Source organism: Strix aluco, chromosome 3 (genome assembly GCF_031877795.1).
Source record: "Strix aluco isolate bStrAlu1 chromosome 3, bStrAlu1.hap1, whole genome shotgun sequence".
In the NCBI taxonomy this organism is placed as follows: Eukaryota; Metazoa; Chordata; class Aves; order Strigiformes; family Strigidae; genus Strix; species Strix aluco.
Window position 1 is genome coordinate 4,908,367 of NC_133933.1, and position 27,056 is coordinate 4,935,422.

The 27,056-nt window shown below is 42.1% G+C and overlaps 1 protein-coding gene across 2 annotated transcripts; it reads left to right on the top strand.

Annotated features, from left to right (window-relative positions):
- The first annotated feature begins 9,994 nt into the window (after positions 1-9,994).
- ANKEF1 (ankyrin repeat and EF-hand domain containing 1) lies at positions 9,995-23,441 on the top strand. 2 transcript variants are annotated; one of them, XM_074820579.1, is made up of 9 exons: positions 9,995-10,366; positions 10,828-11,027; positions 12,474-12,623; positions 13,376-13,499; positions 14,383-15,205; positions 18,032-18,258; positions 19,521-19,702; positions 20,884-21,027; positions 22,061-23,441. In XM_074820579.1, the coding sequence occupies exons 1-9, from the start codon at positions 10,021-10,023 to the stop codon at positions 22,184-22,186; spliced, it is 2,322 nt and encodes a 773-aa protein (XP_074676680.1). In that variant the 5' UTR covers positions 9,995-10,020; the 3' UTR covers positions 22,187-23,441. The 2 variants fall into 2 exon arrangements, with proteins under 2 accessions (XP_074676680.1, XP_074676681.1); XM_074820580.1 differs by having other exon boundaries at positions 10,105-10,366; positions 10,828-10,950.
- Positions 23,442-27,056: the final 3,615 nt, after the last annotated feature.

The window sequence follows — 27,056 nt, forward strand, 5'->3', positions numbered from 1 at the left end:
CCTTGTCCTTGAAAACTAAGAACTTGCAGTGTGTAGTATCTCACATGGGATGCAGTGACAGGCCGGATGAGAGCAGATGGGACAAATGAAGGCAGTTTGTATTTTCAATTGCTGTCTAACATGTCAGCATGGAAGCTAACAGAAAAATAGCTACAAAATTATTATCTTTCATCTTCCTCCTCAGCTTTTTAATATTATGATCTGCATATAAAGAATTAATCAAGAGCAAGTCAGAGCTTCAGTTATTAACAGGCCTGATGCACTCCCACTGAAAGTCATCTGGAATCCTCCCACTGAGTTATATGGGCTCCAAGGCACAGTGTTAGACAAGTAAACCTTAAAAAAAAAAATAGCAGGAATGATTTCAAAGTCCCTGGGTTTAATAGGAAAGAGGCCTTCATAAGAAATGATGATGAAAGATGTGCAGCACTGCCTCCTGCACAGGTTTTGTAGGGTACAGAAGTTGTGGGATTGGTAAGAGAAGCTTTTAGTGAACAAATACTGCTAACCAACTCAGTGATGAATTCTGAGGACCCCCAGAGCTGTTGGCTCTTCAGCCGAACTCCTGCCCACCTATGTGTCACTGGAAAGCTCCCCCAACTCTAGGGATCCCAGCCCTCATCCTGGCCCATGTGGTACCGGGGGAGCAGATGCTGGGAAGTGCACAACTGCTGGACTGCCCCACCATCCCTTCTGTTACTTTGCCACATCGTTGGGTGAGGAGCACCTCCCTCTTACCCAGCAACCCTGAAATCACCTTTACCTCCAGTCAGGTTAAAGGGCTGAGGCGTACAAAAGCCTGTACTTACAACATCTAAAATAAGCAACAGTTACAGTATTTTAGGTGACAAATAAATAAAAGAGAAAAAACCCAAAACTCTATTGACACTACTCTTAAATCTAAAATACTCCTCTCCCAATACCCAGCTAACCTGCTGCAGACACTTTCCTGGGATTGTTTTACTATACAGCATTCATCTCAGATTGCATTCGACAGAGAACTTGTTGGCAGAACTCATTAGCTTTTATCACTACTCGTCATTTATAAGCCCTGCTGACGGTTTAGGAAAAATTTAATTTTTCCCTTGAAAACAGTCACCACATAAGAGATGCAGCTTTCCTCCCAAGTCTATTCTCCAGGGACACAGTATCAGGGACCTAACAAAGTACGTAAGCAGACATGATACTACCACGGGTTATGGAGGACTCTGCTAGCTGTATGAACATGCACATGGACTTTACAGAGGTTTGGCCAGGAGGTGAATTCCAGCCATTGTGGGGCTTTCTTACTAAGCACTTACATCAGTTATTTCATGAATCTTCTCTTCTATGCAAGGGCTTACTCCTAAGAGTGCATGTTAATTGGCAGAAAGAATGAGCATTGGTTTTGACGTAAGCAATTACAGAAAGAGTATAAAAGAACAAAAACGTTAAGCTAAATCAATTTAGTAAGTTGTGCATTGATCTGAGTGATATTAACAGCTTCATACGGTGTCATCAAAAAAGAAAGCAGAGCCCAGGAAATACACATGTAACACAAGGAGTAGCAGGGTATCACCTACCAACACAGTTTTGAGGTGGTTGCGCTGCTGTGGGAAACAAAAATCATCTCCAGAAGTTCATTGTTCCTTCCAGGAGACTACTCCCCTAACTTGAGAGGACACAGCTTGAGAAATGGCCCCACGACAGCTCCCCAGCCTGGGCCACAGGCTGTTCTGGCAGGTAAAAGAGCTGTACCTCCGCACTCACAGTCGGTGACGCTGTGGGCATCGCCACCAGTTACACACCCCCCTGCCCCGAGCAGCTGCAGCAGCACTTCACTCCCACTGCAGTGTTACGGATGGGCTAGGCAGAGGGTTTTAGACACTTAGCATTATTAACACCCTGATTTGATCTCATGCTTCTGCAGTGTAACTCACAGCTAGCTGCAACAATCCGAACAACTTGCAGAATAAGCCAAATGTGTAAATTTGTGTCATTCTCCCAAACTGGCAAATCTGAACGAGGAGATTTGGGTGTAATGCACCGTGCAGCAGATTTTTAGCATCAGAATCTGGACAGATAAGTAACAGCAATAATTACTTGGGCAGTAAAAGGCTTAAGTGAAAACCATGCAATCCCCAAGCACACCTTCCAGCTGAAGTCAGCACAAGAGTCCTGATGGTGCACAGCCTCCTTCCAGAGGTCAGCTGTGGGATGTTTGTAGCATCCTCGTGCTTTTACAACGACAGATAAAACCCAGCACAATACAAAGACAACAAGTGATACTGAGGATGACAGCTATTATTCCACTTGTTCCATACAGGGACTGTGCAGTGCTGTCAGTCTGGCACCTTCTGCTAACACCAAACAAAACTTCACAGCCTTTATATTTCAAACACTTTGAAGCAGCTGTTTGGCGGTGAAATCTTTTCATGTGTAATTAGACCATTTTGGAGCTATCAAGTGAGCATATCGGTAATGGGGGCTTTACCCATCATGATGAAGCACGTATGTTGTAGGAGCAATTAAGGTGAATGTTTAAGAGTCTGTAAAACAAGGGGAAAACATATATGCACCTCAGTAATATATGCTCTTTGGAATAATTCTGCTTAGGAAATAATTTACTACTGATTACCTCATTATCAGATGCTGACACAGTAGGCAAAACCTATCTGCTATGGGCTCCACAAACCTCTGGATAGCATTGCCCTCAGATGAAGACTCAGGTGGTCTGGACCAAACCATGTGAGAAACAGTGTCTCTGTGCTGTGACGTGTTTCCCAGGTTCGGCTCTGGAAGCTCTAATCTCCAGCTACAAGGCTCCACGGAATGTTCAAAGCTCTGGGCAGTTTACACCTTTCCTTCCTTAATGCAGTCAGTTACATTTTTAACACCACCATCCCACTTGTATTCCTGCATTCGCTTGGCACTGCTCCAAAACTGAACTGTCAGCCAAAAAGAGCCCAACAGCTTGAGGCTGCAGACGAGCTTCTTCTCTGGCAAGCTTTATTTGTCTCTAAAGGCAGGGAATACTGTGAGTTTCTTTAATAGGATTTTGATCCTATTTATTTTGGAGATGTTGCAGTACCCTAATACCAGAGCAGCAGTCAAGCAAGGCAGAGATGCTCTGCTCTTGAAGCTACGTTGCTCTGAAATATCCAGTATGATGTTCAGCTGTTGAAAAAAGGATGTTTTGCTTCTTGAATCATGGTCCTCGTTATCACTCTCAAAGAGCTCACGGAAAGATGATCACCGTGAGAAAATATATCAAGCATAAAAAGCTAAATATCCCCCCCAAACACACACACACTTATGCACACATCCACACATGGGGTGAAATGCCAAGTACCCACACTTGTCATGGTCTGGTTCCAGAGTTTCCAGAGTTTCCATAGTCAAGTCACACAGGTGTTTCAGACAGGAACTTCAGTTATGTTTGTGCTGGACTAAATTTCAAAATACATGTGCTAGCTTTTCTAATGTGCATTTAATGTGTGCTACACTACAAAATGAAAAGGGAGAATTCACCTGGGCCTTAGGCCAAGACACATGTATTTCCTTGTATGTGGCAACAGCAAAAAGCAAAAAATCTTAAATATTACACAAAACAGGCAGGGAAACGTCTTCTGCTGTGCCATGTCTGCAGCATCTATTTAGTGTGACCAGGGAGAAGGAGAAGGGCACGCACAATATATTTTCTAAAGAGGAAAGCAATCAGCCAAAGCATAACACAGTGCAAAACTAATAATCCAGCCAAGTCACATTTCAAAGTGCTAGCATGAAATAGCTACTGTACAAATGACACTCCTCGCAGCGAAAATAATGAAATGCTTTATGCTAAAATGGTGCTACCTGTTGCCGTGACTCACCACACAGCCCCGTGCCTTGCATCACCCGCCTTTCCATGCTCTTGGACGTGAATCCAGCCGCGCATCACCACTTCCCCGGCAAAAGATATTTCATGTCAAAAAATGACTTTGCCCTTGAGCTTCCTAATGCTAGAGGTGTTTTGCAAATAATCCAACAGCCAGCCTTGGCTAGGTACAAGGGAAACAGCGTCGCTGCAGCAGCAGCCATCATCCCATACCCGATTACCGAGCCCATCAGGAGCACTGGTGGCCAGTTGGTTTGCGGCACTCGGAGGCTGAAATTAGACTCTAAACAAGACAGAAAAGCAGCATGGAGAGCTTGGGAAGTCACCGTGTTAGTGGTGCTCGCCTTCAAGAATGACACGCTTCAACTCGCTAAAACAGTTTTGAGTGTTTTCCCCCATTTGTTGGCACTAATGTGGTTTTTTTCTGTTGATAAATAGATTCCTCTTTCCAGTCAGGTCGTTGTGTTTCAAGTCTAACGTGCCTTATTTATATTATAGTGCCACACAAACCCTCTGGGGATGGCTATGAAGTTGGGTTATACGCAGATCTTGCAATTCCATTTTTGTGGCCAGTTTTTCTAGTAAAATTTAGAGGTGAAACAACTATACCGCGCTGCTTTCCGTGGGAGAGAAAGGAGGGTTGTCAGGAAAGTAAGTCAGCAGCAAGAAAAAGTCAGAGGCCACGACATCCAACTCCTTCCCCGCAGCACCACAGAAGGACACCGAGACCCTTTTCCCCCAGCCCGCGGGGCGCTGAGGGCAGCCGCCGCCTCACGGTTCCCGCCTCACGGTTCCCGCCCCCGCCGCCGTTGCCAAGGAAGCGGCCGGGCGGCCATGGCGGGCGCGGCGCGGGCCGGCGGGGCGACGCGGCGCTGAGGGGGGGCCCGGGGCTCCTCAGGTGAGTGCCCGGTGAGGCCGCGGGCTGGCGGGGGGGGGCAGCCGCCGGGGTGTGGGGGCTGGATGCGGCCTCTCGGCAGGCCGGGGCGGGGAACGGGGGGTGCAGGGCACCGCGTGGGGCGCAGGCCCGCCTCAGGGCGGGGGGCTGCTGCGCTGCCGGTCTTTAAAGGCTCCTCTCCCAGAGGAGGGCGGACTGGAAGGTACCTCAGCCTGTCCCTCTGCACGGTCCGTGTGGGTCCAACGCCAGCTCTTCACCATATTCCCGTTCCCAGCAGTTTCTCTCCCGTTAAAGCCAGTCTCATTCTGGCCACCCATTCCTCTGAGTCACCACCCAAGAAAAATCAACTCACACCGGATTTATCCCTTACCCGGCTTCTCCAGGGCCCTCAGCACTTGAGGCTCCGCAGGGACGGTTGCTCCCCCAGTTCCTTGCTCCTGGGTGCAGCGGCACCTTGCCACCACCTCCCCAGTCGCCCAGGGGTTTTTGGGGAGCCCCAGCTCTGCTCCTGGCTGGGGAGCAGCCTCCCCTCAGCCCCTGCACCCGATGGCTGGCGGCCGGCTGGCCCCCAGGGCTCTGTTACCTTCCAGTTGGGATGAATGCTGAAGGGGCTGGAAGTTGCAAGGCAAACCGAAGACAAAAGAGCGCACGTCTTTTGATCGAAGCCGGCCATAACCTCAGGACCGGCTTTACAGTGCTCAGGATTGGGCCCGGGTTCCCGGAGGGTTGAGGTCTCAACACGAAATTGAAACCTGCTCAGTTCAGACAAAAAATGCCAAGGAAGCGACCATCACTCAGCAGTAAACTATGCCTCCGCCCAAGGCAAAGCATTTCTTGAGAGTTAACACCAAGAAGGGCTCGAAGAGACGACCCAGCATTATAGGCTATTCATTATGCTGGAATTCAGTTTTAGGAGGATATTGCTGTACCACTCCTATTAAACATTAGTCACAGCCAAAAATCCAGCGCAATTATTTGTATAAAGCTGTAAATATAGTGTGGCACTGTCACCATATTGGTTTCTTTTATACCGGCATATAGGGCTTACGCTTATCTCGATGGCCAGCATGCAAATGGATTAAATTTAGAAAGTGCTAAGCTATTTTCTCTCACTAAAGATAAAACACATGAAAATTTTGTTTACTGGTTTGTGAATAGTGATAATGAAAGGAATGTTTTCAGCTTGAAATGTTGAATCCGAAAAATGTTGAAAACTTTAAAAAAGGAGTCACAAGTGCTTCCAGCAGCAGGCAGGCACCAGGCTTCAACAGGGAGTCAGTGAGTGAGGGAAGGCACTGGCCACCAGACCTTCCTCCTCTATCAGTGTACCTCGATCAGAGCTTGGAAAGCTTTGTGAGAAAGCAAGAACCTGATTAAAATTATTTTCTTAATACTAGGTGTACTGGGAAAAGGATTAATCTGAATTTGAAATGAGTTCATGCCCTCAACCAAAACAATGATACAAGCTGGCAGAATGAAGGTAGCGATTCTGTTGATGTTTGCCAACAGATAAAATTGTTGCTAAGCAGATGTTACAAGCTTGGAATTCATGATTATAGCTTCATGAAGTCCTCCCCAGAGCACAGCTAAAGCCACATTACCAATCCCTCATTTTCCATTAAAAGATCTGTTACAGGTTAAGTGATAAAAGCTCTGTAAAATACATACGGTTGGTAGTATTTACTTAATGAAAATTTGCAGGATGCTGTAGTTATATTTTCATTACAGAAGCCTGTTTCACTTGCTTAGAACTTGACGTGACTCTGGGTAGAGTTTTCTATCCCACCTGTCTTACTTTGATTCTGTTACTGTAGAAACTTCTAATAAAACTTGATCCAGTCACTTTCAAGAAATACTGCAAAGAAATATTAATTATCACATTTAAAATATTATGGTTGTTTTAACGTAAATTGTTGGTTCTTAATGCTTTGAAGCAAAGACTTTAAACTTGGTAGGATCTCACTGGTGGTTGAATTGTGATAACAACATGCTTCACCACTGTGATTAAAATAATTTCACTTATGTTTATGGAAATAATTTGTTACCATGTGTGAAGTATTAAAAGAATACCATGATAAGCACCTCAAAAGCACCAGGAAAAACTGGTCAGGCTGAACTGGGGCTAAAATTGGAATGGAGTGTAATAAATTACCCCGTGAGCAAAAAGGAAAATGTGCAGTAAAGTGTAAGGCATGTTGTCAATCTCATGTCCCGAATGGGGCAAAGGTTCTGGGAAGCGAGTAATCCCTAATCACGTACTTATTTCTCTTTAGTTTCAGACTTGTTTTGCGAGTGTGTCATCTTACCCACTGGAAAACACAACAGTCTGGGACATGCTTATTCTGGATGCTTGTACTTCAGAGACAGTGTTTGCTACCTGCTAAAGATCCCATCACTTTGGCAAGTTTTTCTCCTCTGAAGTTTCATATCACAGCTTCAGTATTCCTAGGACTGTGGACTTCTATATGAACTTCAAGAGGTAGCACTAGCACTGTTCTGAATCTCAAGGATAATCCATAAAATAAATCTAAATCCATATGCATTGAATATTATACCCATTTGTGCCTTCATCGAATGTTACTGACAGATTTTTTACCAACTGCAATGCTGCTCATGTTCTGTAGCATTACTAACCTGTTTCCGTGGAGAGTGTCATTTCTCCAGTATTTGCAGCTTCAGGGGGAGAAAGAAGGGAAGAAAAGGTAAGTTTTGATTCTAAATGAGTTTCTGAAAAAATGCCATGCAAGATCCAGGTGCAAATAATGAATAACAGTGGGAAGAAAGGGTCCAGTTTTTGGAAGTAAACCCAAGTTCCTTCCTGCTGCAGCGGGATGGGAAACGGAACAAGAGTATGAGAGAATATTTAAGCTTGTCAGCTCCGTCTAAGTATCTTTAAAAACATTTCTTTTGCTGTATTTCTGTGGTGTAAGTACTGTAAGAGCCTTCCCTGCAGTACCTTCTTGCCGCTCCTCACCACAGCCCCCACAGAGTTTACACCACTTCTTTCCCTGTGCTCAGAAGCCTGGAAAAACTTGTGTTGAGGATTTGCTCAGAAATTACTTCCTAAAGTTTCAGGCTCTAAAAGCTAGACTCCACAGGGGACTCTAGTTTTCGCTTCTGTCAGGACATTACCCAGAAGTAGCCTTAATTCTCAGCTCTAAACTTTAGGACTAGACTGCTGCTGTAGTTGTAACTCCTGTCAGTAGAAAAAAAATCTCTGCATTTATTCCCTTTCACAGGACAATACGTCACAAGAAACACAACATGTTAGGGAAGAGAATAAACAAGCCACAGGTGACAGGTTTAAGTTATTGCTACTTAATGATTTAATCGTGCAATGTAGGAATATACTTTGTATATGATCAGAATGAGGTTTGTGTAAGACCTACACAGAAAAGAATTCAGCATTTAGCCAATGCCATATATAAATGGAGAAAGCCCCCAAACTCAGAGCAGCTGACCTATTCTGACCAGATTTCATTCTGAAGAGAAAGTCTTTGCATTTTAGTGCCCGCTTAAATGCTTCTGCAAGTGAGCAGCTTCTAATAATAATGCTGTTCAAATAAAACACGGTGTAGAGCTGGTCAAAACTGTTACAATGACAAACAGTTTTCCTAGCAAACCGTGAACATCTTACAATATTTTTGCGATGCTCCATAGACTAGAAAGGGCAACTTTTAAGTGGCTCCAGGCGTTGTATGGCCCTTCCCTACCTTTTCCTTGCTCCTCTCCTGAAACACCTCTGCTATTTTAACTCCTGTTACAGGGGAGGAGTGATCAGCTGCAGTCAGATGAGTCAGATGGTGTAATGAGGTGGTTTTACACCCAGTGCCTGACTCGGGGCTGCAGGTATCTTTAGGCAGCATGGCCAGATGCAGAGGGAGAGAGTGCCGAGTAGCTTGTTCAGTGGAGGAAAACAGTTCTCACAAATCTGTCACAGTAAACTTGACCCCCTCTCTGTTGTTCCAAAACCAGGCTGGCCACAGAACTTCAAAAGAAATGAAAGATGGTAGTTACAGAAACGTCAATTAGCATGTTGTGCTTGTGGTACAAAAATTAATGCTCTCTCTCCATTCCCAACACAATTAGCCTTCATTCATTTTTTTACTACTTTTCCTGCAGTTTTCTCTCCATCTTCCTTTCCAGAATGGGAGATGTTGCCTCAAAAATCTGTTGGAATTGTGCATTCTTCTGTATCTCTCTTAAAACTCACCTTTTCTTGGACATCCGCAAAGCACCCAGCAGTAGCCAGGCAGATTGCTGAGTGGTCCCCTTTACAGGCTATGTTGCTAATTAAAAAAAAACCAAACCCTGCAAAACCCAAGTATTCCCTAAGAGGACGCTGTTCCTCCACATTTTTTTTTTGTTGTTGTTGCATATCCTGTAAGCATACTATCGTTTTTGGAGGGCAGGCTGACCCAAGGCTTGCTGAAGCTGATAGGAAGCTTCCCATCCACTTAAGCAAGCTTCAGAAATGGTCCTTATAAAGTCTGACCCTTGCTTGGCCCTCCAGCCACAAGTGCTGAGACTAGCTAAAAGAGGGTTACAAAGCCTAACAAAAAAAATCAGAATTGCAGCAAATGCAAAGCTGGTTTCCTGCATGGCACTTTTCTCAGGAAGCACATGTTGCATCACCTGGAGGAACCTTTTTCCAGGCCAGTGCCCTGCTGTCTGCATCTTTTTTTCCCCCAAGGGTTTTGCTGCAGAGAAATGCAGTTTACTCTTTTATGTACATAGCCCAGCAGGAAGTTCATGCATCAACTACCAAAAAAACGAAGGTGCTCAGGTACTGGTGAGGTGATGCTAGTATCAATTTTATGTTTCAGCAAGTGCAGAGGACACTGTGACTTGTGATTTTTTTTTCGCCTTGGAAGTACTAAAATGACAAATGATCAGCCTCCCCTTAGGCTTCCAAGTAATTGTAGATTATAACAGTACCTTGAATGGAAGGCAGTTACCTTGCAGTTTCTTAATTTTCACCTTGAATGAGACTTCTTCAGAACAGTTTGAAGACTAGAAAGAACAATTTTACAGGGTGCTATATGTGTTTATATAGTCCCTATATAGGCTGTATATACCAAATGAGATAAATTCATTCAAAGCTTAGGGCTCTATCAAGTTAAAGCAGATATTTTCATGCCTTGAACATAGTTTGATTCCTGTTCTTACTATTATGTAATTATAATCTCATCTCTGAATGTACACGTTTTCTTCTCTCCCCATGCAGAAATTACTTCCTTGAAAGAAGCCAATTTTTTCTTATGCCACGATGTTACCGGTAGATAACAGACTTCTAAACTTACAGATCTACAAACTTCTTCAGTGCGTTCACCAGAAAGACAAGAAACAAATAGAAAAGCTGGTCCAGAAGGGGTTCCCAAATCTCATTAATTTCACAGAGCCTGTGGAAGGATATAGTGCCCTTCATTTGGCCTGTGTTAAAAATGACACGGACATGTGCAGCTTCTTGCTGCAGCAAGGAGCTCATCCAGATGTCCAGGACAAAATGGGACGTACTCCAGCCATGAAGGCAGCTGAGCTAGGCCATGAGTTGGTTTTGGATTTATTAGCAAAAGCTAAAGCAGACATGACTGCTGTGGATAAGGAAGGGAAAGGTAAGTAAAAGGGAACCTTATCAGACCAGAAATACCATAAAACAGCCCCTTACTGTGTTACACACTTGCTCCGTATGTCGTGTCCAATCTGTAGAGAGGAACCGTGGTTGAAGGTAGTCCTTACAGCTCAACAGAAGCTACTGGCCGTAAGAGCTTTGATGAAAATAATTCTCCCTGAACAGTCTAGGCCTTTAAATCACAGGTCTCTCCAGTACGTAGCTGAAAGCTAACTGGCGATTGAGAATCATGTTCCTCCCATGACCTGTCACCTGTTAAATGCTGGTGTACTCCCCAAGTTCAAAGGCCCTAAACCAGAAGTCTTTTTTGCATGTATATACCCTAAGAGAAGTGAGTGGGTTTCTATTGAAGGAGTTCATCCTTTCAGCTGTGAAGCTTACAGCCTAAGTAACCTTTCTAATAATTCAGTATTGCACCATAATCCCTGCTGTTTTTCTTTACAGGTGTTTTGTTTTACTGCATTTTACCTACAAGACGGCACTACAACTGTATGCAAATTGCCTTGGATTATGGTGCAGATGTTAACAACTGTACTACTGATGAGAAGCCTGTATTTCTACAAGCCTGTGAGCAAGCTCATGATATTAAAGAAATATGTATGAGTTTCTTGGAAAGAGGCGCAAATCCCAATGCAAGAAACCCAGTATGAATATTTCTGTAACTAAGAACATATATACAGGAGTATAGAATAGTTACCAGATGACTAGAATATATGACCTTAAATCCTGACATTAAAATAATAAAGCAATGACAAGTGACTCTGTAGCCATGCCTATTCCCTTCTTCTGTACCGCCCTTTTTTTCAGGAGCAGGGAGTTAAATCTTCTGCTTGAACCACATGTCCTGATGTTGATTTTTATAGATTAGAGTACAAATATTATACAAATCCAAAATGTAACTGGGCCAGCTCTTAGGTGTTGCAGTTCACTGTACTTCAGTGGAGCAATGCTGATTTGTACTTTGCTTGGATGTGCCCTGAGGTTTTCAGGGTTAAAATAATGTACACTAAAACATTAATCCAACATAAAAACCTGGTGAGGAATCAAGGCAGGGATGAGACATAAGAAACTCTTTTCTCTCTTTTGTATGTCTTAGTCATTTATTTGTTTACTTCCTTAATTTAACAAAGACCCGAAGGACTGAAGTTCTCTGGTGTTGATCAAGTCAAGGAGCTCAAGCTTTACCTTAAAGCTACCCATGGCTTTTGTTTTGGTCCTAGTTTTGCAGTATCCTTCCTAGCTTGTAGCTATAGCAGAACCAATGTTTGGACATCCTTATCCCATCCTCTCATGCGCTCAGTGTACCTACAATATGAGAAACCTGCAATTTTTTGGTAATATGATGGGCACGTAATGGGAACGGTTTGCTAGGCCCAGAGAAAGCCAGATGTCAGGGAAGAAAATGATTCAGCGGGGCAACATCCACAGCTCACTGCTTTCTTTGCCCCTCTGTAGAGTGGCAAGTCAGTCTAAGTGTTGCTGTGGGCCAATATTTTAATAGCAGGCGATCCCTGATGCAAGGTGTGCTCTGTTCTTGGGAAGCTCACCAGATCTACTAAGTCAGCCATTATAAATAAGTACTGCTAATCCTCAAAATACACTATTAACTAGAAAAAGACACAGCACTAATGTTTGGAATGTGAACTTTTCCTCTCAGACAGAACAGCAGTGAAATTCCCCAGTTGTCCTGCCTTCCCGGTAGCACTTCTCCAGCTATAGCTCCTGATGCTCTTTCATGATAGAGGTGGGATTTTGTGTTAAATTTTGTAAACGTGCATGAGAGCATGCACACAGAATAAAGAATTCCTTAACTAAGGGATTGATTTTCATGGGCACGATTCAAGGGACTCAAGTTACTAATTCACTTGCATCGCTGGGATTTGACTACACATATTTTAGCAGCATTATGACTAGATTCTTAAAGTTTACCTACAAGTATCTTTGAAACTATTAGACTTGTCTCCTTTATTTTGGTAATACCTAAAAGGAGGCCTTCAGCTTTACACCACCTGGCACCAATCAGATTGTATTGTTCCACCATGAATCAGCATACAAAACAAATTCTGGATTGTTTTCTTGCTACCTCGCAGGCTACGGGTCGTACAGCCTTAATGGAAGCTGCAAGAGAAGGTGTCCTCGAGCTGGTGCGTGGTCTACTTGAGAGCGGAGTCGATGTTAACCTATTTGACCTTGAAAGACACAGCGCTGCACATTTTGCAGCCAAAGGAGGCTTTTTTGAGGTATCATCATTTGTGGCGTTAAAGCATTGCTGCAAAGCCAAACCTGGGGTGGTTTTTTGGTTGTTTTTTTGGAGGTTGGGTGTTTTTTTGGAGGTTGGGTGTTTTTATTTGGGGTTTGGGGTTTTTTTGAGTCCAGAATCTCAGCTGATCAAAGCATAATAATCAGCAATCAAAAGCAGCTTCTTTTTAAGTATCAAAGGGAATTCAGCAGTGATAGAATCTCATAATTGCAGAGCCTTTTTTGCCAAGGTACCTCTGAGTGCGTGTGCTAGTGTGGCTGTCTGGTGTGAACAGCTCCATTGGAGAGCTTGTTTCTCTCAACATGTAGCATGTCACGTAGCTCTGTAACGTGGATAAAACATTATCCTTATAAGAAGGGCACATGCAAACAGCTGCAGGTAGGCGCTTTTTTCTTTATCCCCCATATCATCTTCAAAGTATATAAAATTATGCAGTTTTGATTGTGCATGCAATGTCAGAGTTACTTTAAGACAGTGGCCTGCAGTAAGCTGGCAGCAGCAAAGATTGTCCTTGGTGTCTACAACTGAACAAGGTTTCTATTTCCTCAGTTAAGTGAGCACAGTACTATGGAAAACTTGAACATTACGTGCACATAGATCAGCTGGGCAAGGGAGAGGAGTTCACTGTATAAACTGGGAACATATGAACTCATTTATTTGCAAATCAATCTCACACTTCCCCATCTTAAGAAACAAACAAGATTTTTGATGGTACTGTCTTTGTTTTTCTAGATTCTGAGGATTATTTCAGCTTATAATGGAGACTTGGGCCTGATTGCTATGAATGGTAACACACCACTTCATTACGCTGCGGAGGGAGGATTTGCAAATTGCTGCAAGTTCATAGGGCAAAGAGGTACATTAAAAATAAGTTACTTTGCAATTATCATTTATATTCTATTTCTGTGCTAAAGTAAAGGTTTCATTTGGGCATCTATGAAGGATTTGACTCTCAGGTATCATGTGGCAAATGTAGTTCTCATTAAGAAGTGCCTAACAGGCTATTATGACTTCTACTGTCATGGCTGGGAAAAAAACATTTCTCAAAGAAAGCAGCAGAAACATCATCGATTTGTATAACTTAGAATTGGACTGTATTAAGTGCTTCCAGTTTTAGTTGGTTTTAGATCTATTGATTTGAAACTTCCAACAGAAAAATAATTTTTGGTTTGCGGATCATTTAAAAAAATATCTCTGTATAGTCATGGGGAAAACTTCATGCCCATGGGTATCGAAACATACTCCAAAGCAGCTGTGATCATTTTCTAACTTAATCAGATGATCACAGCACTTGGATCCAAGAGGACCATACAAAATCCTGTGTTCTGTTCTTGAGATTCAAACATTTTAGTGATCCATCACCAAATTGCAACATTAGGGTACAGAACAGCGAGTGGTATTTTAATCTTAGTTTGTTTCTTCTTAACTTCGCTCACCCGTTTAAGCAGAAATGTAAAGTTTCCACTGAACATCTGCCTTTCTATACATATTCACGAGTGGACAGATAAATAGAGCATGGGTTGCCCAATGAATCTCCCTTTGGGAAACAAATACAGATATGTGGATAACCTTCCAGTCTGGGATCAATGATGTGGTTCTATCTACTATCACTGTTTATACTTAAGACAGTATAAAATTGTAGATCCGTGGCAATTAGTTGCATGCATATTACAAGTCTCTTATATTGTGTAATTAGGAATTCCACTGAATTATCAGTGAAATTATATCCCTATTTTTAGGCTGTGATCCTACATGGAAAAACTTGTTAAAGAAGACCCCGAGAGCTGTTGCCAAGGAAGGCGGTTTTAGAGCAGCAGTAGCAGAACTGCGTAAAATTGAAAATGCCTTTATAAAACAGTCCAAGCCCGGGGCTAAGGAGGACAACCCCCGCTGGGCACTGAGGCTGTACGACTGGTCCTTGGAGCACCAGGCTGCCCTCCGCAAGGCGTTTGAGGCCGTTGACCAAGGAGATGGGACGGTAGCTAAAGATGATTTTGTATCAGTTATTCAGAAGCAGGGTGCCTTTGTGGATGTTGAACAAATACAAACTATTGCTGAAATTCATGAAGGATCTCACCCTGGGGGAATCAACATAGAAGAGTTTTTTGAAGGCTCTAAATACTTGCAGAAAAGCTGCCTTATAAAGTCCTTTGGACCCAAAGGGAAGAAGAGGAAGAAAGGGAAAAAACGAAGAGGCAAAAGAGGCGTCGCCATCCCCGTGCCGATTTGTGTTATTCCAAAGAGCGCATGTCCGCGCAGGGAGGACGGCTTCCCTGTGTACATGATTGAGGCTGTTCAGAACATTGCTGGTAGCTGCCATTTCGACCGAGAGCACCCATCTGCCCATCCCGTGCACGATGACCGTGCCTGGTATATAGATGAGCCAAGGAAAACGTACATGAATATTAACTACCTTGTCAGAGCAGCAGACATTCTGTCTCTCCAGAAAGCATTTGAGGAGGGTGTGCCAGTAGACATAAAAGATAAATATTACAAAACACCTTTGATGACTGCATGTGCAAGTGGGAACATAGATGTTGTGCAGTATCTTCTGGAAAAGGGGTAAGATCATTTCAGAGATTTTTTTTTTTTTTTAAATTGCTATTTTGGAAGGGCTTTCAAAAGCATAAATTTCCAGTAAACATTTGGGTGCAACAGACTATGCTTTGTTTTTTATTTACATAATGTTTAGTTCCATAAGATCCTGACCTACAGAGGGTTAGTTTATTATTTTTCACATTTTAGTAACAGAGAAATAGAAAGGAAGTAAGTTCCCCAGGTCTGAAATTTTTGGTGTCTGGGCTGTTGACATTGGGGTCAGTAGCAGAGTGCCTGCAAACCCAATCTGTTGGAACTGCAGTTAGTTCACACCCATGTCTCAAATAGTGCATCCTCAAAACTCAACTCTCAAAATCACAAAAATGATTTTGGGGAAATCTGGCTCAAGTGACTTGCCTGAAATCATCAAGGCAATCCCTGACTTCCCTGTCCTACATGCCAGGGCATTTGCATGCAAATGTTTTAAGGGGATAAGCCTTATAATCACTTTCCTCGGCAGCCTCAGCAGGCTGAGGCAGCAGGATTTACACCAGAAGCTCGTGCTGCTATTTACTCTGTTCCTTACTTTAGAAGTGCTTCAGTAATTTTGTACCCTACAGACACACTTGTGAAAAAATCTCAATGACAGCTTAAAAATGAAAGCAATTTAAGAAAGATTCAGTCCTACTTGTGTAATAACATAATCTCTTCTTTTTTGTTGTCAGACTGCTGTAGTCCTACAGTCATTCACATAAATGCTTAAATGAACATTTTTCAAAGATACTCACACATTAGCTTTGTTCTCTACATATAGTTAGAATTCATTTTAACATTAATTTTTAAGGATAAGTGGCTGTAGTCGTTGCTCCAATTCCTGCAAAGACTTAACAGCTCATGGGTCTTTACACATGCTGGTAATTACACTGACATTCCTGGAGCATATAGAAAGTTGTGTAAATGTGTATATTCAGGTCTTCCAAAGAAAAGGATGCAAGAGTTAGCAAATTAATCTCCACTGCTTTTGTCAAGCCTCACTAGACAGCATTGGAGTCACATCTCATCGTGTTTAACACTTAGATGTAGAAATGGAATAACTTAGTTTACAAAAATAGTACCAATTTTGAAATTTTAAAATTGACAGAAATCAGAAAATGGAGAGGAAAGTTATTGGTACAGCATTTGGCTTTGCATCTTTCAGCAGCATGAACTTTCAGATACTTTCAGTTTGGCACGGGAGTTCAAATACTTTTTGCAATATAACCTTTTCCATACAGTATCACAAATCCATATCGAATAGAAAACAAAACATTTATCCAGAGCTATAGAAAATGCTGAGGTTTAAACATAAATTGGTGGTATCTACTTTCTGTCTTGTTCCAGAAAGACTTAGAAGTAAATTAAATTTGGGCTAAAGGCAAATTCAATGCTTGATCAGGAGAAGAGGCTGAAGAATTTTTCAGTCAGTGCTGTGTTGTCCCTGTTCCCTTTGACCAGTTTGTTTCTGATAGAATGAAGTTAGCAAAAAGGATTCAGGGGCAGACAGAGTATCAGTACAGGCATGGAGGTTGGGTTGAAAGAAAGTGGAATAACTGCAACTGCTTATTTTAACAAGAAACATAAAGGAAATGAAAACTGCGTACAAGTAAACCAAAACAGCTAAACAACTGAAAGATAACAAAGGTAAAACTGGTAGGTCGGGGAATGTACAGTCATAAGATCTCACCAAAGGTAGAATTCTGGAAAAGATTAAAAATTTAAACAAGAAAGGAAGAACAGATGGATCTGTTCTTTTGATCTAGAGTTAAATATTAATCATCTGACCTGAAGAGCAAAAAGCTATCCCTGGAAGCAGCTTCCTTCATAATTTTTCTTCGTTCTCCCTCCCTCCATGTCTGTTGGGAAGACATCAGCTCTTTGTCCCTAGAGTAAATGGGACAGTAGTTCAGTTCAGGACTTCTAGGCTGTTTTAAATACCATGCAAAGTAATTCACTCTGCTTGAGTACCGGGGAATCCCCTCATGAAGTTTTGACCCCTTCTGAACCCATGCATGGCACATGTGGGAGATTGCAGATCTGGGCATGGTCATGGACTGCTCTTGCTTCAGAGGTATGGGGGAACCATATTTCTTCCCTTTTAACACCATTAAGGGGTTCCTGTGGCTCTTGTTCCCCAAGCCTTCCTTTTGCATGACCCCAGCCCAAAAGCTCCCGAGGCAGCCATTTGCTAAAGGGCTGATAATGCTTTTCCCCTCAGCTTCTTCCGAAGGCCGCATATTGCAAATATCTCCCCCAAACGAGCCCTCGCATCCTCCAGAACATGCCAGTTTTAACCTGGGAGCAGCAACAGATCTAGGCCAGAGACACAGCAGCTGAAGAAGTTTTAAATCCTCAGATTTTCTGAGAGAGACCTTCTCTAACTCATTTGAAAACTGAACAGTAGGCAATTTTGCCCCATGTTTTGGAGCACCTGTTCTTGGTCCAGAAGCGTTCTTTTTTCAATTGCTTAATCTGCTTTTTGCCATTCTCAGTGAAGCTGGAGCACAACTGCTAGCAGCATTTTACAGGACTAAGCTGTTTGAATGCCTTTTTTTCTCTGTACCTGTGAAAGCCTCCACATAGCAGATGCTGTGCTGGCTTGGAGTGGAATATAATCACCAGCCAGGCACACTCTTACAATTACTATTCTGTGACAAGCAATAGATCAGATACTAAAATGGTTTCAGAGTAGCAGTAGCAATATGAAAATATTTATTTACATTGAATATGCCATGGCAGTGGGCAGTTAACAGTGATTGTACTTGGAGCTGTGGATGTTACTGTCATCTGCCACAACTTCCCTTGCTTTTGTAGGGCCGACGTAAACGCAACAGACAATTTCATGTGGACTCCTCTCCATCATGCTTGCTATAACGGACACCTAGACGTTGCTGAACTGATAGTAAAGGCTGGAGCCGCCGTGGATGCACCTGCAATAGGCAACACAACCCCGCTGATGAGAGCCATCGAGATCTGCAGATTGGATATAGTCTATTTTTTAATCAGTGCGGGTGCTGACATCCAAACCACAAACAGCAATGGTAAACATCAATGTCCCCCGAGAAGGCCTGTTTTCCTTATTTGTATACATATTTTATTGAAAAACCCAAGTTCTTGGAACACTTTGAGAAGTGTTCTGAATTTATGATTGCTATCAGGATCAGGATGAAGGTAACAGGTTCAATTAGTTTTCTACAGTGTGAAATCAGTATTGTAAGTAGGCAGCTTTCATGGGTTTTATGCATCTAGAAAATAAAGTAACATGATTAATTATGTGATTGAGCAGAATATTGCTCCTCACAAGATATATACAGTTATAAGTGGCTTTAATGGAAAAATTCTCTCTAGTTATTAATAATATTTGACAGAAAATTAGATTTTAGTTGTGGCCAGTGTGTATCCTGCCACCCATTTAAATCACTTATTTTTTTTATGCACAGGCAGCACTGGTGAAAAAAATTTCTCACTGCTCAACATGTAAATATTACTCAGAAAAAAACACTTAATACAAAACCAAATCTGAACTGATACTGAAGTGTTACCTCCTCACAGCAGATCCCTCATTCTGTATTATTTCCTCTATTTTTGGAGTAACTTAAACAGTTAACATTTATCACATTTTAAGCCCTTGTTCTCACGTAGGAAGCAACATTGCTACAAAATGAAACTTTCCTTGCCAAAATGCCTAGTAGGTGAAACTCTGCTTGTAGAAGGGATGTGTATTCTCCCTTTCTGTTACCGTGTGAAGTTCCAATTCACACAGCAGTTTAGTCTCAGAACTGCTTTACGGCCACAGGGTCTCATCTCATAAGATCCAGGAGAGTTTTTCCTTTATTAAGCACTGAAGGTGTTCAGCCCCATTTAAAGCACAGGCCTTTCCCTTCACTCATTACCAACCACAGAGCAAGTACTGGAAGAGGTAGAGACCTACAATAACTTGTTCTACATTCCTAACCTTGTACTATGCTAGTTATCTCCTAGTGCTAAATGCTCTCGGCTCTCAAAAATCAAAATTACAACCTACAGGACCAGTATATTAAGCTGCAAATGTCAGGACATTAAGAGCAAAGCAATCACTCCCAAGAATTCCTGCAATATTTGGTTTCAAGGTCATTTCTGTAAGCAGTGGTGATGACTGCCACTCCTCACACCAATGTCAGGCATGCTGCTGGCACACCGAATGGTTAATAAAATAGAGACCTAATTAAGTTCAGTTCACTGTAGTGTCATTGTCCAGTTGCAGTAACAAGTGCCAGGGTTCATTTTAATGGCTTATATAGGTGTTTGTTTATTTTAAATACAGGAAAGAATGCTCTTGATATTGCTAAGGTATTTGCAGATTCTAGAATAATTGATCTGCTCCAAAATAAACTGGAAAATTTGCCAGAAGTACCAGAAAAAAAAGAAGCAAAGAAAGAAAAAGTGGTGAAGCCAAAGTCACCTTCTACAAAGATGCCTGTAGAGGTACAAGCTGTGAAAAAAGAGGTATGAGAGATGGTAACAGGGTTTTATTTGCTAATGGTTAGTAGAGTGTTTCTTTCTTTCATTTATTTGCCATCCATGTCTCTCTAAAGCTATAAATCAGGCAGTTTTGTGAAAGTTAGTATTTTCAAAAGGCAGTACTAGTACTTGCTCATTGGTTGAAATTTTGACTTGGTAATTATATGAACTTTGTGTCTTCCCCAATCCCACTTAAGAATTATGTCTTATATCACTGACAGGGAACAGAAAAATATTTCCTCTTCTTCTCCCCCTCCTCCTGAAGTTTATGATCATCCAGCTCTGACGTGGTAAATACTGAACATTAGTAACCATAATTTCTTTAAAGAGAGCACCTGTTTCTTCACAGGAGAAGACCAAGGCCCTTCAAATTAGTAGAAAGGTCTTTTTATTCTGCTAATACAACTCGTTGAGGCAATACCAGGCTTGCTGACTTCTCATTTCCCAGCTTGTCTCATATCTTCCTTCTTCTACTGTTGACCTGAGTCCTGCTTCTCAAATCCCACACTGAAGTTTGGCTGTTGTACTTCTGAATGCCTTTCCTGCACCCCTGGAAGCCTTGAGTAGCCCGAGTTCCCAAGCTGACACCAGCCTCCATGACCACATCCTGTTTGTCTTATTGTGGATGAGATCTTCCTGATTTACCAGTGGTACTTGTTAGTCAGACCCAGGATGCTATTTAGAGATAAAATGCAATTGTATCTGCATTGCTGGAAGTGTCCTTCAGCAGCCCTGCCCTGGATGGTGCAGTAAATATACCCCAGTAGTCAAGTGTTGGTTTCCCCCTTTCAGAAACGTTTTGAATTTGTCAGGGATAGCACAGGACTTTCACAGACAGGAGGATGACAACCTTAGGTGCTTCTTTATTCATCACCTGGCACAGGATGGGATCACCAGTAGTACTAGGTAATTATCTTGGGAGTCTTAAAGAGCAGTTAATGTTTTAGTGTCCGAGAAGGAGAGTCATCCCCTACCTTTTAAAGGGTTTCCCTCACAATTTTTGGTTATAAAAAAAATATGAGCTTTAAGAAAAACAGATTCTGAACAGATTAAGAAAAATACACCCACAGTAAATAGACAGCAAAAGAAGTATCAGAAGATGCAGGATGTGTGCCTTGCTTCCAAACATCATGTATTTGTGTAACTGATAACTTCTTCTCTTTCAGCCTTCACAGGTATCTCTGCCAGCTGTAGAAAAATCCATTCTTGAAAACACAACGCATTCCCTTAAGGACAGTGTTACTTATCTGAACTCTTTGATAACCAGTGATGCTACCAAGAAAGATGACATCTCATTCAAACCCAGAAAAGTACGTACTGTAGCAAAACATGAGCACAGGTTGACATTAATTTAAAGGTAGACCTTGCTGGGGATCAAAACCCAGAACGAGCTGATGAAATGACTCCACAATTCCACTAGCTTATGGATGACGTGACACAGGCTAGAGACATTGCCACAAACCAACAGTAAACTAAAGAGTTTATATATCACGTGCATATATGTATTATATACATGCACATATATTTATATAAAGATCTTATAATGGAAATCAAGCTCTTACCAGGTTTTAAAATAGGATTAAAGTGGACCTGCAGTAAAACTTAAATGCAACTACATTCACGGTACGGATTTTTACATTCCTACACTTAAAGGATAGGAGTCCTCATGCATGGGACCAGCACTTCTAACTTGCCTTCTTAATTAGTTATCACAATTACTTATGTCAGTGACAGTTACCGAACTAAATGGATCACAGTACACTAAATATTTACTTCTTAGAGTTTGAATACTGGAAATGTAATTTTTGTATCAGGGACTTGTTAATACCCATTTGCAAATAACCAAGAAACAGAAAAAGATCACAGAAGTATTTATTTTTCTTTTCTCCTTCAAAAGGAAGGGAATGCCAATGCTGACTGAGAAGTTTTGTTTAGAGCTTGTTTACCATTTCCCTAACCCCAATATGTGCTAGTTTCTGCAGTGGTCTCAGGGGAACAAGGCTGCAAACCAGTGACTCTACCGCTAATTACTATTTTCTGCTCTGAGGATCTTGAGCCTGAGTCAGTCATTCTAAACAATTAGCTTTGGATCTTCTTCCCCACGTTATCCCTGATCTGAGCCCACATCACGTTATAGATTGGAAGTGACAACAAGAGAACGCTCAGCTTATATATACACAAATTATTGTGGTGTCTTCTACTCAGAGGCTGCACTATTTTTCTTCTGTGTCTCAGGATGGAAAAGAGTGCTAGAACATGGCTCTGTTTGGCTAACAATATCTTCTTAACGCTTCAGTTGCAGAAGTCATATCCAAATTAACTAGAAATACCTTTATTTTGTAGATTTGGGCCCCTGAAGCTGCAATAGAGGAGCTAGTACGAAAGCAAGAATTGCTTCGTGAACACTTTGCTCTTGATGGCCACTCAGAAAGCTTCACGACGCCCTTTAATAGAAAATTTATGGAATAAGCATACCAGCTGGAAGAAGCTACTTCAGCACATATTTTGAGGGAACAAAGATCTAAAAGGCTGCTCCTCTGTAAGGAAGGCATCATGCAGTGCTCAGTAAATGCATCTCAGTTATGATAAAAAAAATGTAGCAAGTTTTTCCTCTGTAGATTATGTTGTTTACACACAATCTTTTGTTAAGGGCTTAGTCTGGAAAAAGGCTTATCCTCATGTGTTTCTAAGTCTTGGAGCTGGCTCAGCGTGCTTCGTGGAATGGCCACTGTTGTGACACACACGTGCCCTTTGTCTTTGTAAAGGTATGGCTTTATGAGGCTATTTTTCACCCCAACATAAAACAACTTTCTGGAAGATATGTTACCCTTTCTACTAAAAGGGTATTAAATAGAGAGATGCGAAGATAGCATTCAGAAATTATTTAAGACAACAGTGTTCTGGGTTGTCTGCAGAGGCAACAGAAAGTACAGAATTTACAACCAGGACTACTACTGTCTCGTGTACATCTTTCATGTTCTCCCATACACTTGCACGAGTGTGCAAACCTTTCTCTCACTCACTGAGGATGTATTCCTCAGCTGCAGCGTTGCAAAGCTGTTAACAAGACCTTTAGATATTTTTGGCAAATTTGAAAAACATTCAGAGATTTTGTGAGTGCAGGTTCTTGTATTAATAGCTACATCCACAGCTAATCCACATCGGTGCTTGCCCCCACAACAGTGAAGTCAACAGATATTGCCCCCACCATTTTAATGAGTTCTTTAGTTGGGAACGAATTGGTGTCTTAGAAGTGAACTGACCAGGCTGTGCTAATTTAGTATGAAGAATAGGTACTGAAAGTTTGTATAATGTCAAGATTCACATGACAGGATCAGGCCAAAACAGCACGGGTTCTGCCGAGGGACTTGGTGCCTCTTGAATTCTGGTCAGTATGTCTACAAAATAGTTGGCAGCGCAAAAGTGAGCCCAACTTGAAGCTTCAAAAAGGCAGTAATGTGATAAGTTTTGGGCAAGCAGAGGCTGGAAATACTGGGAACGTTCAGCTGAGAGAGGAAAGAAGTGGGATGGAATGCCATAAAAATATATCTAAAGAAGCAAAAAGTGTGGGGAAGTGAACTGAAACCTCCTATATATTCTTTCATGAGATACAAGAACATTCAGACTACAAAAAAAAAAGAGAAAGCTGCACACATATTAAATACTCTACAACATGCAAATAGCCTGTGGAACCCTCTAGCCCAATTATCCTTGGAAACTTAAAAAAAATAATATTTACACAGATTGTGAGAAGAGTCTAGTTAGCTAATGCATAAGGGATAAAATCCCTTGTGTTTCAGGACCTCAGCTAATTACCATTGGCAGATGATAAAGTTTTCTAGCAACGCAGTTCACTCCCCGATTGTCCTGCGTGGTGATGTGTGTGTCCCTTAGGAGAGAAGATGACACTGGCCTAGGCAGACACTGTAAATTAAATCAGCTTCTGGCTTGATAGTAACCCATTCTTTAACTTTTTTTTTTTTTTAATGTATGAGACTTCAAGAGCTGTCTGGCTCAAGAGTACAGCTACTTTTGAAAATTTGTTTTCAAACATACACTTCTGTTTTTAACTGCAAATCTCGAACCCTGGAATCTGAGCTTCAAACTGTGTTCTTCTGGTTCATTTCTTGTAATAAGAACCAAGTTTTGCCCTTGCTGATGTGTGTGATAGAGCATTTCCACGCCTGGATTTGCCTAGGTATGAAGAGAGCAGAGTGGAAGATTGTTGGGGAGAGCCTGTGCAATCACATTCCCAAAGACACCACCACCACCTGCATGACACTGTGATCCCTTTTTACAATCCAAATAGATGTGATGATTTTTAGTAGATAGCCAAGACAAATGCAAGATCTATCTAGTGACATACTATTTTCAAATACCACTACTGAACGTATTATTTGCATGAATGTGGTTGTGCACGAGTAGTTTATGACAAGTTGCTTACATTGAGAAAATATCCTGATATGTTTAGCATTTTAATGGTTCAGTATAAAGACTCTATGGGCACGTGAGATGCCATTTCAAATATCAGCTGTCTTGGAATTCTTAATATCAGCATATCACCTTTGCCTGTCAACTTAAAACTCTTGCTGGCTGCAGATATTTGTAAGTAACAAAAATAATAGTGTTAAAGTTAGTAATAGAAAGCAGTGCAGGCAAGGAGCAGGATGCCCATGAACAGTTGTAAGTGAAACTTCATCTCTAGAAGAAGGAGAGGCATGGGGTCAGTTTGCTAGAGTAGCCATCAAAATAAAAATCCAAGCAGCACAGTCAGAAACTCCCAACTCATCCTGTAAGGTAAAACTGTGTTTCTGGCAGAGTTACATCTCTGCTGTGTTAAGGTATGGACTGTTTTCAGCTGGCTGCGTTCATTGGGGTAACTGGAAGCAAATTGACAAGAACTTGAACGCAAAGGGAAGGAGCAGAAGGGGCTGTCTCTTGCATCAGTTTGGACCACGTTGTGGAATTCAGCTTGTTGGCGAGTAACCTCTGATAAGGTTTTTCAGAAAACAGGGTGCTGAGAGGGAGACCTCATCACCCTCTACAAGTCCCTGAAAGGAGGGTGCAGAGAGGTGGGGATGAGTCTCTTGAACCAAGGAACAAGCGATAGGACAAGAGGGAATGGCCTCAAGCTGCTCCAGGGCAGGGTTAGACTGGCTCTTAGGAAGTATTTCTTTCCAAAAGGGGTTGTTGGGCGTTGGAATGGGCTGCCCAGGGCAGGGGGGGAGTCCCCATCCCTGGAGGGGTTTAAGAGTCGGGTTGACCCAGCACTGAGGGATCTGGTGGAGTTGGGAACTGTCAGTGTGAGGTTAATGGTTGGACTGGAGGATCTTCAAGGTCTTTTCCAACCTGGATGATTCTGTGATTCTGAGGGGGCCATTTTCTGTTTGCATAGAAACTCCTTATGAGCATCATCCATGTGTTTTTTCATCCCAGCCAGAACACACTGCAGACTCTCAGAATCTTCACGTGTTGCCCCACAAAAAGAGATGGGGAAGAGTTGTGCCTCAGCTGTACACAACATGATGGCTGACTAGAAAGAACTAGAGAGCCGAGTGCAAGAAGCACCTAACACTGACTTTAACGGTGTTTTGATAGCTAACACCCAATCAAAAAAATCCAGTGCTCAGAAAACATTTTTTCATGAATCGTCAACTCCTCCAGGTCCCAGTGGCACAGAGGCAGACATCGGAGCAAACTGAGGGGCTTGGCTGGAGGCAAGAAGCACCTTTCAGGACCATCCTCCTCAAGTGTGGTGATGAGTATGTGTTTAGAGACCCCCCCTTGTACACCAGAAGTGGAGTAGGAGAGTGTTGCGTGAAGCAACAACAGCAGTGCAGGAAGCTTTTAGGGATGTGAAGGCAGATGTGCCAAGGAGAGGCAAGGAAGAAAGCTCCAGAGTTTAAAATTGACAGCAGAAGGAAGGGCATTGAGTAAAGAGCTGGCAACAAGCTGTGAGGGAGGGAAGGAGAGTGTGCTAATGGACTGGTCACGGAAAAGCTGAGCGATGATTTGGTGGACGGCGTTAGTCAGAGAGAAAGACCTCGGTAATAGAGAGTAAAGCACCACTCTCCCAAGCAAGAGAGCTTTCTGGAAAATTGAATCAGTTGTGTGTCAGAAAATGTACTGAGAACAAGGAAATTTGCAGGTGGGAGTCCAAATAGATGATGACTGTGACTCAATCTCGAGACAGGTAGCACAAGTGAAAAATAAATCAAAGGGAGAAACAAATGCAGAAAAATTAAGCAGACGGAGGGCAGCAACACTGAAAAGAAAAGAAAAGATGAACTCTTCACACATACACAACCTAAGAGTAGCTGAGCTGTATACTGGTTTTGGTTCACAATCAGGCTGTAATCTAACCTCAATCACTCTTTGTGCCTTCAAAGTTCAAGACGCTTGTGAAGTCTTCAAGTATTGTTTCAAACTACTGTGAGCACGTCAGGCTAGTTGCTGTTGACACCCAGAAGTGCCTCAGGTACCACTCCACTGCAGAACGCAGGCGATTACGCTTCTCATCTCCTGATTGCCAGCATGTGCTATTTTATGTTCACTTGAAAAACATTAAATTAGTTAGGGCTGGGTATTCCTGTTGTAGATAGCATTGACGTACGTTTATGTGCTCAAAACTCAGTTTTAACTTCAGAGTGTTTTTCAAAGGCTCCTCATTATGTAGGAAGCCCCAGTGCTAATTAACAGACTCTAAATTAATCAGATACTCCAGAATGTGATAGTAACTGTGCACCAAGAGAAATCTGATGGACAAGACCTCAATGAATGATCAACTGATTCAGGCTTATCTTGAACAGATTCTTATTTTCTTTTTTTTTTTAAAAAAAAAAAAAAAACACAAAACCAACACCTCACCACTGTGCCCCTTTCTTTCCACATACGGGGACAGCTGGATTTACACACACCTAATTCCCCATTTCATTGATGCCCCCCACCCCAGCAACCCACATATTTCTACCCAAAATGCAAAGATGCACGATGTGTCCCTTTGTGCAGACCCCGAGACTTCTCTAAGGCACTATGCAGTTTCACCAGCTTGCCTCTACTATCACTGTCAATCTAGGAGGGAGACATGACCAGAGTTACCTTATGCTAAGCAAAGAGTGCAACAAATCATCACTTTGATACGATGACAGCTTCAGTAAAGGCCACAAAATAAGATACATTTGACAAGAAGTCCTCTCACCTCTGTCCTCAGATTATCTTACAGGCTTCCTACATCCAGTACATGTATTTTTTCCCAATTTACCATGCTTCATGAAATACATATTTATGACTGAAATGTAAGAATATGCTTTTTCTCCCCATTTTTAATGCCTTTACCATT

Bases quoted from the DNA above. Each gene is read 5' to 3' on its own strand.
- ANKEF1 (XM_074820579.1), top strand. From the start codon at position 10,021: ATGTTACCGGTAGATAACAGACTTCTAAACTTACAGATCTACAAACTT. The intron at 10,367-10,827 runs GTAAGTAAAAGG...TTTTCTTTACAG, and splicing joins TGTGGATAAGGAAGGGAAAG to GTGTTTTGTTTTACTGCATT. The intron at 18,259-19,520 runs GTAAACATCAAT...TTTTAAATACAG, and splicing joins CCAAACCACAAACAGCAATG to GAAAGAATGCTCTTGATATT.